The sequence below is a fragment of the Mastomys coucha genome, unplaced genomic scaffold, assembly GCF_008632895.1.
Source record: "Mastomys coucha isolate ucsf_1 unplaced genomic scaffold, UCSF_Mcou_1 pScaffold22, whole genome shotgun sequence".
NCBI lineage: Eukaryota > Metazoa > Chordata > Mammalia > Rodentia > Muridae > Mastomys > Mastomys coucha.
Window position 1 is genome coordinate 244,617,962 of NW_022196905.1, and position 12,787 is coordinate 244,630,748.

General features: G+C 47.5%; 1 protein-coding gene across 2 annotated transcripts in view; it reads left to right on the top strand.

Annotated features, from left to right (window-relative positions):
* Cdh3 (cadherin 3) overlaps positions 1 to 12,787 on the top strand; it is a 49,079-nt gene that overhangs the window by 21,615 nt on the left and 14,677 nt on the right. The window contains exons 3-9 of one of the 2 annotated variants that reach the window (XM_031341303.1): positions 5,775 to 5,848; positions 6,880 to 7,005; positions 7,157 to 7,312; positions 7,411 to 7,555; positions 9,514 to 9,689; positions 10,349 to 10,477; positions 12,384 to 12,569. In XM_031341303.1, the coding sequence (XP_031197163.1) occupies positions 5,775 to 5,848; positions 6,880 to 7,005; positions 7,157 to 7,312; positions 7,411 to 7,555; positions 9,514 to 9,689; positions 10,349 to 10,477; positions 12,384 to 12,569 (992 nt within the window). The remainder of the gene's footprint in view (positions 1 to 5,774; positions 5,849 to 6,879; positions 7,006 to 7,156; positions 7,313 to 7,410; positions 7,556 to 9,513; positions 9,690 to 10,348; positions 10,478 to 12,383; positions 12,570 to 12,787) is intronic. The other variant, XM_031341304.1, reaches the window with a different exon arrangement.

The following is a 12,787-nucleotide window of genomic DNA, read 5'->3' on the forward strand; positions in this document are numbered from 1 at the left end:
GGGATTAAATCCAAGGCCTCATATGCTAGGCCTGTGACGTCTGGTTGGTCTTCCCAGTGCATGGATGATGATGTCACGGGAGCCAGTCCCACACTGATGTGCATTTAGGTTGTCTCTGCACTTTAGCTGTCAGTCATCCACTGTTTAGTTTGGATAGCCAAGAGCGCCCTGCAGGGATTTAGACATACTTTCGGATAAACACTTTTGCTCCTCTCTCTGTGTCCTGGTGTCCCAGGGACATAGGTTGCATCACACCAAGGCCATTTTTGCATGAATGCCTTGCTGAAGAATATGGCTTTAGACTTCCTCCCGGCCTACATTCTGATTCTAGTTCTACTCTTTAGCCCACTGGATTTAAGGAAGCCATGTGGCCCTGGAGTTCTGGTTTCCTGGTGGTGAGTGCTAGCTGATGCTGTTTGTGGTCGGCTGGCAGAGTTGTGTTTGGGGTTTTGATTTGTATGGTACTTGTGGTAGTTCTGTGAAGTCGAATGTTGTTCTTCCAACTCTAAGCTTCCAGTAAATTAATCCAAGTTCTTCATCAAGACACTGATGCCTGGGCTGGAGAGATGGCTCAGTGGTTAAGAGCACCGACTGCTCTTCCAAAGGTCCTGAGTTCAAATCCCAGCAACCACATGGTGGCTCACAACCATCTGTAAGGAGAGATCTGACTTCCTCTTCTGGAGAGTCTGAAGACAGCTACATTGTATACATATAATAAATAAATAAAAAATCTTTAAAAAAAAAAAAAAGAAAGAAAAGAAAGAAAGACACTGATGCTACTGGGCAGTAGTGGTGCATGCCTTTAATCCCAGCACTTGGGAGGCAGAGGCAGGCGGATTTCTGAGTTCGAAGCCAGCCTGGTCTACAGAGTGAGTTCCAGGACAGCCAGGGCTATACAGAGAAACCCTGTCTTGAAAAACCAAAAGAAAAGAAAAAAAAGAATATCCATTATTTCTATAGATGAATGATGGTAAGTGGAAGAAGCTCTCAAAGGGATAGAAAAGACCAGTGTTGGGTGGTTATGCAAATGATTCAGGGTTCAGACTGGTCTGGGAAGGACTTGGATTTTCATTGCCTCTCTATGTGACTTCCGTGAACTTGTTTAACCTTTCAGTTTCCCAGACTCAAAAATGGCCATTAAAATGCTTCTCATAAGTTTCTTCATGAAGATGAAATAGGGAGCTATGAGCTGGGCATGATGGCACATGTCTATAAGCCAGGTACTTGGGAGACAGCCATGGGAGAGCCAGAGGTTCAAAGCTAGCCTAGACTTCAAGGGACCCCATCTGAAAATAAACTAAAAAACACACTATGTTAATGTTGGCTGGTAACAGTGATGCAGGAGACTGAAGCATAGCTGCTAAGGCCTCTAGGACAAAGTCCTGTGACTGGTTGGCCAGGTCAGAAATTAAGTCTCACAATTCTAGAGGGTTAGCGTTAGAAGCCAAGAAAGGTTTGCTCTCATGAGGTGCTTCTCCTTGGCTTTGAGACGGCCAACTCCTCCATGGCCATCACAGAACCTATACTGTCTAAAATCCCTTTCCTAAAGACACTAGCAACAGTGGGATCAGGGCCAGTGACCTCTCTTTTTTTTGGGGGGGGGGGTGGTTTAAGACAGGGTTTCTCTGTGTAGCCCTGGCTGTCCTGGAGTTCACTTTGTAGACCAGGCCGGCCTCGAACTCAGAAATCCACCTGCCTCTGCCTCCCAAGTGCTAGGATTAAAGGCATGCGCCACCACTGCCAGGATGCTAGTGACCTCTTTTAAGACCTTTTCTTCAAATATAGTCATGTTGTGATTTACAAGGAATCAGAGGGCTGGTGAGATGGCTCAGTGGATTAAGAGCACCAACTGCTCTTCCGAAGGTCCTGAGTTCAAATCCCAGCAACCACATGGTGGCTCACAACCACCCATAATGAGATCTGATGCCCTCTTCTGGTGTGTCTGAAGACAGCTACAGTGTACTTACATATAATAAATAAATCTTTAAAAAAAAAAAAAAAGGAGTCAGAGAACTTCAATGTAGAGATTGGGGTAGAACAAGAATCCAAGATAATATAGGAGTCAGGCACGGTGAACACACTTGAAACCCTAGAATCTCTGGAGACAAAGACCGAAGAATCGCAAAGTCAAGCTTGGGCTTCAAATTGAATACCAAACCAGCCTGAGCTACATAGCAAGACCTTGTCTCAAAACAGAGGGCTGGAGAGATGGCTCAGTTATTAAAGCACTTGCCACTAAAGGGTAAGGCCAGGAGTTCTGACGCCTGACACACACAAAAGCTTGGAGGGGCCTCAGGTAAAAGCCATGTGGTGGAAGTAGAGAACCAACGTGGCTGTGAGAATCACATGTCCACAGACACACAAGTGTAATTGTAGAGAAATAATGAACAGCCAGGAGGGCATAGTTACCCGCCCATAAGTCCAGCACAGGGCAGACTCTGTGCATGCAGAGACACAGGATCCCCGGAGCAAGCTGACTAACTAGCTGTCTGTGAACTCTGGGCTCAGTGAGAGACCCTGCTTCAGTAAGTGGAGAGGAACTGAGGAAAATACCACATGCAGAAGCACGCGCACACAGAGCCAAAAAGAACACCAGAAACAGAGACTAAAAGTCAATGGTTAGCATATAACCATGGCCAAGTGGTTCAAAGAGCTAAAAGTAACTTGCAGTCATTTTCTTCAACTCCCTGCCCCACCCCGTGTCCATAGTTGCATGCACACTGTGTATCATTTCAAATTCTGCTTGCTTTGTTTCCTAGCACAGTAGCGTCCCTGTATAATTTATTTATATATATATATATATACACATATATATATATATACACATACATACACACACACATATATATATATTCTGTATTTAAGTTGATTTAGTCTTTATCATATCATTTCTGGTCTTTCTAAGGTTAAGGCAAAGCAAAGTTCCTCAGACGAGCCTGCAACAGTACGTAACAGAATAAAAGACAAGGCCACTCCATGGATCCCACGGCTCCTTGGAGCCTCTGGAATGGAATCAAGTCCGGGTCCCTTTCTTCCTTTGCTACCCCAAGCCACGTGTGCCAGCCCAGGCCTCCTCAGAGAGGATATCGTCAAGGAAGCAGGGTTGTCTCTAAGCGATCTTCACTTCCCCACAGGCACATCCCAGCCTTCCAGGCGGATTCTCCCTGGATGTGTGTGCTCTGGGGCTCTGGGGCTCTGGGGCTCCTGAAAGTTGGCACTGGATTCCTGTGGACTGCTGGTGGCTCATTATGGTTGTTAAGCCCTGCTGCCCCTTCCGCTGACTTCATCCACCTCCATAAGCTCTGCCAGTTTTCCAGCTCCACACAGTGGAGTCATACTACAGACAACCAAAATGTGTTGCCAGAAAATACATTGTGGATATAAATAGTTTTGAACAAAGAGCAATTAGGAAGAACAGAAGGACCCAGGCATGGTGGCACCCTTTTTAAGTCTCACTGCTCGCTTGGATGACTCTCTGAGGTCAGGGCTAGCCTGGTCTACAAGGCTGTATAGGAAGACCTTGCCTTATAAAAATAAAAATAAAGTGAGGGGTATAGACTCAGCACGTTTAAGACCTGGATTTGATACTTAGCACTGAAAATGAAGATGTGAGCATACAGAAGAGGGAGAAGGCGTTCTGCCCTCCCAGGTCAGGCTATATAGACTCTCCGTTCTGGAAACCAGCCCCCCTCCCCTTTTTTTTAAAGATTTATTTATTATTATATGTAAGTACACTGTAGCTGTCTTCGGATACACCAGAAGAGGGTGTCAGATCTCATTACAGATAGTTGTGAGCCACTATGTGGTTGCTGGGAATTGAACTCATGACCTTTGGAAGAACAGTTAGTGCTCTTAACTGCTGAACCATCTCCCTGGCCCATGGAGACCAGCTCTTATCAGTAAAGAAATCTCACAGCTTTAGTTTGCTCCCTGGATTTACATCCTGCCTCCGTAATGGCTTCCCTTTGTCTCATGTCTCTGAACCGCACTGTTCATTGTGGAAGAAGGCGTGTAAAGTTCGAAACCACATTCCCCACCCCCAGTCCCCATGCTGTCCACTGAGGCTTTGCCTATGTGACACACACTGAATGCGTTAATAAGCTTGTTTGTCTCCTCTTACTCTGTCTTTTATTACAGGGTCTGTCTAGACGACAAGCTTTGGCTGTTCGTGGGGGATTGTCTTTCTTCCCAGCAAGCGTGCCTCCTGCCTTGTATCTGGCTTTGCTTCTCAGCTTCTGCTCCTTGAATCCATCCTGGTTGCATGTTCTTGTGGTTTGAGTTGTTCCAAATGTGACAATAGTACAGGGTTTCTGTCCCTGCTGCTTTTGGTGGATACACTTAGCATTTCCAGTTGACGAGTTGTGCTGCTGTGAACATCTTAGCATGCACCTTTTTCTCTTAAGTAGTGGGAACTGAATTCAGGACTTGGTATATATTAAACAACACTCTACCAGTGAGCCTTGCGAATACATTTTAAATTTTTTTCAAATTTTATTTATTATTTAATGCATATGGGTGTTTTGTCTGCATGAATGTCTGTGTACCACATGCATACTTATGATTGTTCCTGGAGGCCAGAAGAGGGGGGTGAGATCTCCTGGAACTAGAGTTACATGATGTGGGTGCTTGGACTTGAACCCAGATACTCTGAAAGAGTAGCCAGTACTCTTACCTGCTGACCCTCGCTCCAGCCACACTGCTTAGACTTTTCAACAGTGGCTATTTGCTTGCTCTCCTCACCAGCCAGGCATGAGGCATCTGGTTTCTCCACACCCTCCCTCTGGGAGTGCGGTTCCTTACTAAAGCAGTAGTCTCACATTCACAAAAACCCTGGGCTTAGTCCCAGCAACACAGAGTAAAAGGGGTGGGCTGGGGCTAACGGCAAGCTTGGGCAGATGCCGGTGAGTTATAGTTAGTAGCTACAACTGCTACAGTGGTCAGGAGCACTGGCTCTTCTTGCAGAGGGACCCAGGTTCAATTTTCCATCATCCACATGGTGGCTCACAAGCACCTGTCACTTCAGTACCAAGGGAATCCAGCACCCTCTCCTGGCTTCTGTGGGTACTACATGCCTGTGCCGCACAGACATACAAGAAGGCAAAAATAAAAACTTTCAACACTCATATGTGTAAAATAAAAATAAATCAATCGCTTTTGTGGGGAGCTAGAGGCAAGTAGCTTTGCAGGCAGAATTCAGAAAAGCTGTTGTCAACTTGAGTTACCATAAGTTGAACAAATTGTCTGTGGGTAAGGGTGTCATATCCTTGGTAATAGGTTGCCTGCTGTGTCCAGACAGCCTCCAGAATGCTGTCTTCCTTTAGCTGTATCTTAACAAAGCTATCTGCCCCCAGCTGTGGTCCTCCAACCTGATGAACACACAAAGGGATGGTGAGGTCATCCTCCATCTCCCAAATCCAAATGTAGGGGCCGGAATGATGACTCAGCAGTTAAGAGCACGTGCTGTTCTCCCAGAAGACCTGGGTTCAGTTCCCAACCCTCATATCAGGTGGCTCACAACCACCTGTAACTCCAGGGGCATCTGACACTTCTGGCCTTCACAGGCACCTGCACACATGTGGCATACACTCATGCACATACCAATGGAAAAAAATGTTTTAGATAACGATAAAACTTCATATAAAAGTGCCAGTTGAGACTTGTAACCACCTGCTGGCCAGGAGAAGTAAGCCAAGCCCCTGGGTGCCTCTGGGTGGTAGTCCGTAATCTAGTCAAAGGACTGCTTTCTAATCCCCCCACCTCTCTCTTCCTCACAGTAGCATTGGCTGGACGTGAGATGCTCGGTGTAGAGAATGGAGAAATCATTATGCTGAATAGGGGGACGGTCCAGGTAAATTACCATGTCTGTCTTCAGAGCAAAAGGAAAGTGCTATGTTCAATTACTGCTGACAAAGTCTTTGTTACTATAATAATAGGAATCAAATTAACCCAGCTAACCAGAGCTAATCAGAGCAGGGACTCAGGTTTACGAGAGGGCGAGAGTAGTAGGGGTGTGAGAGAGATGGTCCGTGGGCAAGAGGAGAGGGGTGGGCCTGCCATCATCCAGCTTGCTCAGGGTCTGTAGACTCCAGTATCTCACTCCCTTCTAGTTTGGTCCATATCAACACAGGATTGCCAGTCTTGTGGACTTCTAGAATTATAGGCCTTAGGCATTTAGTCATATTTCCTGATGTCTTTTTTCCCCCTTTCTCTATGTATCTTTGGCTGTTGTAGAATTCACTATATAGACCAGGATGGCCTCAAACTCACAAAGATCTTCCTACTTCTGCCTCCTGAATGCTGGAATCAAAGGCATACGCCACTACACCCAACTTCCTGGTGTCTTAATTTTTTGAATAGTCGAATATTCAAAACTTAAAAATATTTAAAACCAGGTAACAATATCTGTCTCCATCTGCTCATAGCCTGCCCATCCCTCCTGAGAAGACACACACAAAGATAAATTATTCTTTGTATATATACCAATAAAAATGGACTTTTTCCTCTTCTTTTTTGTTTTCCTTTGTTGTTAATATTATAATTGTTGTTGGGTGTGGTGGCACATGCCTTTAATCCCAGCATTTAGGAGGCAGAGGCAAGTGGATCTCTGAGTTCGAGATCAGTATAGTCTACAAAAACAAAGTATGGTCCAGGACAGCCCGAAGTGTTTTACAGAGAAACCCTGTTTTGAAAACAAACAAAATTAAATAAACAATTAGTTTTTTGTTGTTGTTGTTTTTTTAAGGCAAGGTCCCATGTGGTTTAGGTTAGCCTCAAATTCCTGTTTAGCTGAGGATGACTTTGAATTCCTGATCCTCCTGCCTCTGGCTCCTTTCTCCTTCCATGCAAAAGCTAACTTATTGTTCATACCCTTGGTTGCAGGGAGGAAAGGATGTGTTGAGCTCCCCACCCACACGCATCTTACGGAGACGGAAGCGAGAGTGGGTGATGCCACCAATATCGGTCCCTGAGAACGGCAAAGGTCCTTTCCCTCAGAAGCTGAATCAGGTATGTCTGGGCATCTCCAAGCTCTGCGGGATTTACCGTCTGAAGGCCTAAGGCGAGGGCTTCTTGCCGCAGGGTCGGGGCTCCAGAAGGCCCCTTGCCACCGGGTGAGGTACCCGTCTTTCTGTCAACTGTCATTTTCGTCTGTTTCCAGCTCAAATCTAATAAGGACAGAGGCACCAAGATCTTCTACAGCATCACAGGGCCTGGAGCCGACAGTCCCCCTGAGGGAGTCTTTACCATAGAGAAGGAGACGGGCTGGCTGCTGCTGAACATGCCACTGGACAGGGAGAAGAATGTGAAGTATGAGGTGAGTAGCCTTTAGCACCCAATGTAGACGTCTTCTGAGGCAGGCGCAAGGCCTGGGGAGGTGGAACACCAGCTGACCCCCGACCTCTGTGCCCACAGCTTTTTGGCCATGCTGTATCCGAGAATGGTGCGTCTGTAGAGGAGCCCATGAACATATCCATCGTTGTGACAGACCAGAATGACAACAAGCCCAAGTTCACTCAAGATACCTTCAGAGGGAGTGTTCTGGAGGGAGCAATGCCTGGTAAGAGGGTTGGGAAGGGGCGATTCCCGACCAGGAGAGTCAGCCTGGACCTTCTTGCCCATGTCGCAGATCCTCTCATCATATTCCCCATGCACCCCATGTGTCCTGGTCAAGCCTGCCCTGTAGCAGAGCTCTGGTATTCACATTTGAAACCTTCTGCTCTAGGCTCAGCCAGACTCAGGAGCTGCAAAGGCTCTGGCTTGAATCTGGACTTTGTCTCTTTACTGCCTGTGACCATAGGCATGACCTCTGGGCTTCAATCCAAATGGGAATATCAACCTTGAAATATTACCAAGATTAGAAGTAGCACATGCCACTGAGGGTGTAGCTCAGGGGTGGAACACATGCTGAGTGTATGACAGGCCCTGGGCACCAGCATCGAGAGAGAAAGCTGGGGGGGGGGGGGGGGGGTTGTAGGGAGAAAGAGCAAGAGAGTGAGCATGCCCAGGCACATGCATCACGTGTTTACTACATACTGTGGAGCACCCAGCCAGAAGTTCTGCAGCCACCGGGCAAGCAGCCAGGATTGGGGGGGGAGGGTTAGCATGTGATTTGCAGAAAACAAAAATAGGTTGCGGTCACTGGGGAAGAGATGATTTGGAGTGATCAGGACTGCTCACCACTTGGCTTTCCAGCAGAGTTTCAGAAATGAGTTGACCAGAAATTCCCACCATTAAGATACTGATTTTTATTTGTTTGTTTTAATATTTTGGACACAAGATCTCTCCATGTAGCCCAGGCTAGCCTCAAGCTTGTAATCCTCCTGCCTTAGCCTCCTAAGTACAAGCCTGCATCCATCAAACAAATGTTGGGCTCAGTGTATAGCTCTGGCTAGTCTGGAACTCACTATGTAGATCAGGCTGGCCTTGGACTCACAGAAAATCACATGCCCCAACCTCCCGTGCCTGAGATTACAGGTATGCACCACTGTGCCCAGCTTTTAAGTCTTTTGTTGTATAGTGAGCTTGTTTGAAACATGGTCTATCTGTGTGTAGCCTTGGTTGGTCTGGAACTTATTGTGTAGACCAGGCTAGCTTAAACAGTCTAAACAAGATTTGCTTTTTCCTTTCCTTATACTCAGAAAGCGTAGAGGCAGCTTATCCAGGTGCCGATGGGGGTTCAGTTAAAGGGCAAGGATCCAGGCTGGAGAGAAGGCTCAGCAGTTAAGAGCAGCAACTGCTCTTCCAGAATTCCTGAGTTCAAATCCTAGCAAACACATGGTGGCTCACAACCATCTGTAATAGGATCCGATGCCCTCTTTTGGTGTGTCTGAAGACAGCTACAGTGTATTCACATACATTAAGTAAATAAATAAATAAACAAATAAGTAAATAGATAGATTTTTTTTAAAAAATAGGGCAAGGATCCTGTCTTGTTATTCTTGTTATTCTACTGTTTCGGCCTCTGTTTCCACAGTTAGCTCTCGTGGAACCATTACATTTAATGGTGTGTGTGTGTGTGTGTGTGTGTGTGTGTGTGTGTGTGTGTGTGTGTGTCTGAAGAACAACATCCTTATTTATTGTTTGTATAAGACAGAGTCTCCCGACTTGGTTGTCAAGACCAGGCTTGAGCTTACAGACAATCCTCCTGCTTCAGCCTCCCCAAACTGGGGCTATAGGCTTGAGTCACCAACTACAAACACATTATTTTTTAAAAAAATTAACTTCCGCCAAATTTGTATGTATCCTGTTATCAGAAGTCACTGCCATGGTCCCCTGTTGCTGGAAGAATGGGAGGTAGTGTTTGTCCCCAGGGTCTGTGATCAGCCTAAACTGAGGATCCACTTTCCAGGAAAGAAAGGATGGCAAATGGGTTCTGAGAAGCAGGCTGCCACCCAGCAGGGGAGAGAAAGAGACCTTTCTGGTGCACAGGGCAGAACTTCACAGGGTTCCAGAGTAGACAAGGCTGGCTCTGGGCTGAGAGGGAAAGGGTGCTCATTGGTCCCCTCTCCCCGGCAGGCACTTCTGTGATGCAGGTGACAGCCACCGATGAGGACGATGCTGTCAATACTTACAACGGGGTGGTGGCTTACTCCATCCATAGCCAAGAGCCGAAGGAGCCACACGACCTCATGTTCACCATCCATAAAAGCACTGGGACCATTAGCGTCATTTCCAGTGGCCTGGACAGAGAGGTGAGTAGTCTTTGGGAAGGTACCACCCACCAAGACCTGACTCACAGTAGAAGCTCCTATGGCTGCCCTAGGGTCAAGGCAGGGTGGTGGAGACCCAGGTCTCCTGGATTGGCTTGGCTGTTGCTACATTTACTTCTGCTGTCCCACACCCTTTAGACTAGCGGCCTGCTGCCCAGCCTGCTGGCTAGATCCCCCGAGGGTGAGGAGACAGCTGTAAAATGCAGGCTTTCGAGCTTTTCTCATTTCCTGTCCGAACGGCTCATTTAGTTTGCTTGTTGCCTAGATTTGTCCCTTGTGTGCCACAAAGTAGAACTAGCTCCATGGATACTGGAATTACCTTCTGTTTCCTAATTAATATCTTTGCCTAGATCCTTGCTCCAGGTTCTTGTATGGAGTAGCCAAGGGTTGGATAGTGCCTGGGCTTCCCCAGGATAGCCCAAGAGGGCTATTGGGCTATCTACTGCCTTCCCCTCCCCCCAGTCATACATAATTGTCCATTCCCTGGAAGTGGGTAAGGGGTGAGTCAAGGAATTGAGCAACAGTGAAGGGGGAAGGGCTGATGCTCCCATCTCCATACCCCCAAGGCAGTTTCTCATTGCCCCGGTGAGTGGCCTCTCACGTCAGACTAACAGTGAGCTCTTTGCTCCTTTCTCCCCTAGAAAGTCCCTGAGTACAGACTGACCATCCAGGCCACAGACATGGATGGAGAGGGCTCCACCACAACAGCGGAGGCCATAGTGCAAATCCTTGATGCCAATGATAACGCTCCGGAGTATGAGCCACAGAAGGTAATGCCTTCCTGCGTGTGGCATCACATAAAGGACTGAGGTTGGCTGAAACCAGCCCATGCTCCTACCAGTTCTATCACTTGCTGACTGTGTAACCTTACGCAAACTGCCTAGCCTCTCTGTGCTCTCTGGTTTCTTGTTTTTTTTCTTTAAAGATTTATGTTATTTATATGAGAACACTATAGCTGACTTCAGACGCACCAGAAGGAGGGCATCAGATGTCATAACGGATGGTTGTGAGCCACCATGAGATTGCTGAGATTTGAACTCAGGACCTTCGGAAAAGCAGTGGGTGCTCTTAACCACTGAGCCATCTCTCCAGCCCCATGTGCCCAGTTTCTTAATCTGTGAAATGGAGATAATGATAAATACTGGATACACTCTTCTGACATTTTAGCTAAATGGTCTGTGTACAGTTCTTTCCAGTCTACAGGTGATACAGGGAGGAGCTTGGTGTGGAGACATACCTACCTCATATCTGTACAGCCTATAAATACTTACCATAGCTCCTGCCACAGGAAGCTCAATGCCAGGACTGGAGAGTAGGCAAGAACCCAGCTGGCCTGAGTTTGATCCCCAGGACTCACACTGCAGAAGGAGAGAACTGACCTTGCCCTTTGACTTTCACAAACCACGGCACCCACACCCACCTCCAACCTCAACCACAGCACCTGCACCCACACCCCGCCCCATACATACAAGCAGTACAAGATTTAAAAAGAAAAAAAAAAAAACTCGAATCAGTTAAGGTAACATGCACCCCCTGCATGTGTTTACAGATCTAGCTTTGGAATGTTATCTAGGCTTCCTTAAAAATTAGCCCTAGGGACATCGCTCAATTGTGAAGTGTTTCCTGTGCAAGCCTGGGACCTGAGTAAAGAGCCACGTGTAGTTGTGTCACACTCAACTCCACTGTTGGGGAGGTGGAAATGGGATTCCTGGGGCTCCCTGGCTTGTGTCAGGAAACCCCGTGGACAGCTGCTGAGGAGCAGCACCTGAAGGCGTCCTCTCATGCCTGTAATTACAATGTTTGGGGGATAATGACAGGAGGATCAGGAATTCAAGGTCATCTTCCACTCCTGGGCTATATGAGACTATCTTCCTCTATTTATTTATTTATTTATTTATTTTTTTGGTTTTTCGAGACAGGGTTTCCCTGTGTAGCCCTGGCTGTCCTGGAACTCACTCTGTAGACCAGGCTGGCCTCGAACTCAGAAATCCATCTGCTTCTGCCTCCCAAGTGCTGGGATTAAAGGCGTGTGCCACTACCGTCCAGCTGAGACTATCTTAAAAAAGAAAAGAAAAAGCCAGGCAGTGGTGGCGCACGCCTTTAGTCCTTTAATCCCAGCACTTGGGAGGCAGAGGCAGGTGGATTTCTGAGTTCGAGGCCAGCCTGGTTTACAGAGTGAGTTCCAGGACAGCCAAGGCTACACAGAGAAACTCTGTCTCAAAAAACCAACAAACAAACAAACACTAAAACTTTAACAGAAAAGAACCAAAAATGATTCCCCTGTCTGTTACCTGCCCCCAAACTTCCTGGCCAGTGCCCCCAGCACAGTGAGGCACCTGTCCTTGTTGTCTTCTTCTTGGAGCCTCTGCTCTTTGCCAGGTGGGTGGCTATGCGCAGCTGGGGTTCGTGCACCCAGACTGGGGAGAGTCTTGATCTTCAGGTTCCCCCGGAGAAGGAACATAGGCTCCGAATGTGTGGCCTTGTCCCCAGAGCTTTGCTGATTGTTGGGATTGTCTTTCTGTGCCTGCGTGTGACCTGGAAACCTTGACGGGTCAGTGGTCCAGACGTATAAATAGGTCATGGCTTCCCAGCTCCTGGAGCATGGTGCAGCCTGCCTGGAGGGACGGCTCTCCTCTCTGCTCTAATCTCGCTGTGTCCCACCCCTCTCTCCCACAGTATGAGGCTTGGGTGCCTGAGAATGCGATGGGCCATGAGGTCCACAGGCTGACAGTGACTGATCTGGATGTCCCAAACTCACCAGCATGGCGTGCCATCTACCACATACTGGGAGGTGATGATGGGGACCATTTCGCCATCACCACTCACCCAGAGACCAACCAAGGCATCCTGACAACCAAGAAGGTAGGTCTGTTTGGGCCTCTAGGAGAAAGGGATCCCTCCTGCCTCAGGCCACTTCCCTTGGGCTAGTCACTGGTGACTGCTCCAAGACAGTGGCTCCTGGAACTGGCCCCTTGCTCTTATGCTGAGAATCCCTTATTTGGGATTTTGAAACAGGGCTCACTTTGTTTTTTGCAGTGGGAATGTTCCTGCAGGTTGAGATAGTATGGGGGACTTGGAGA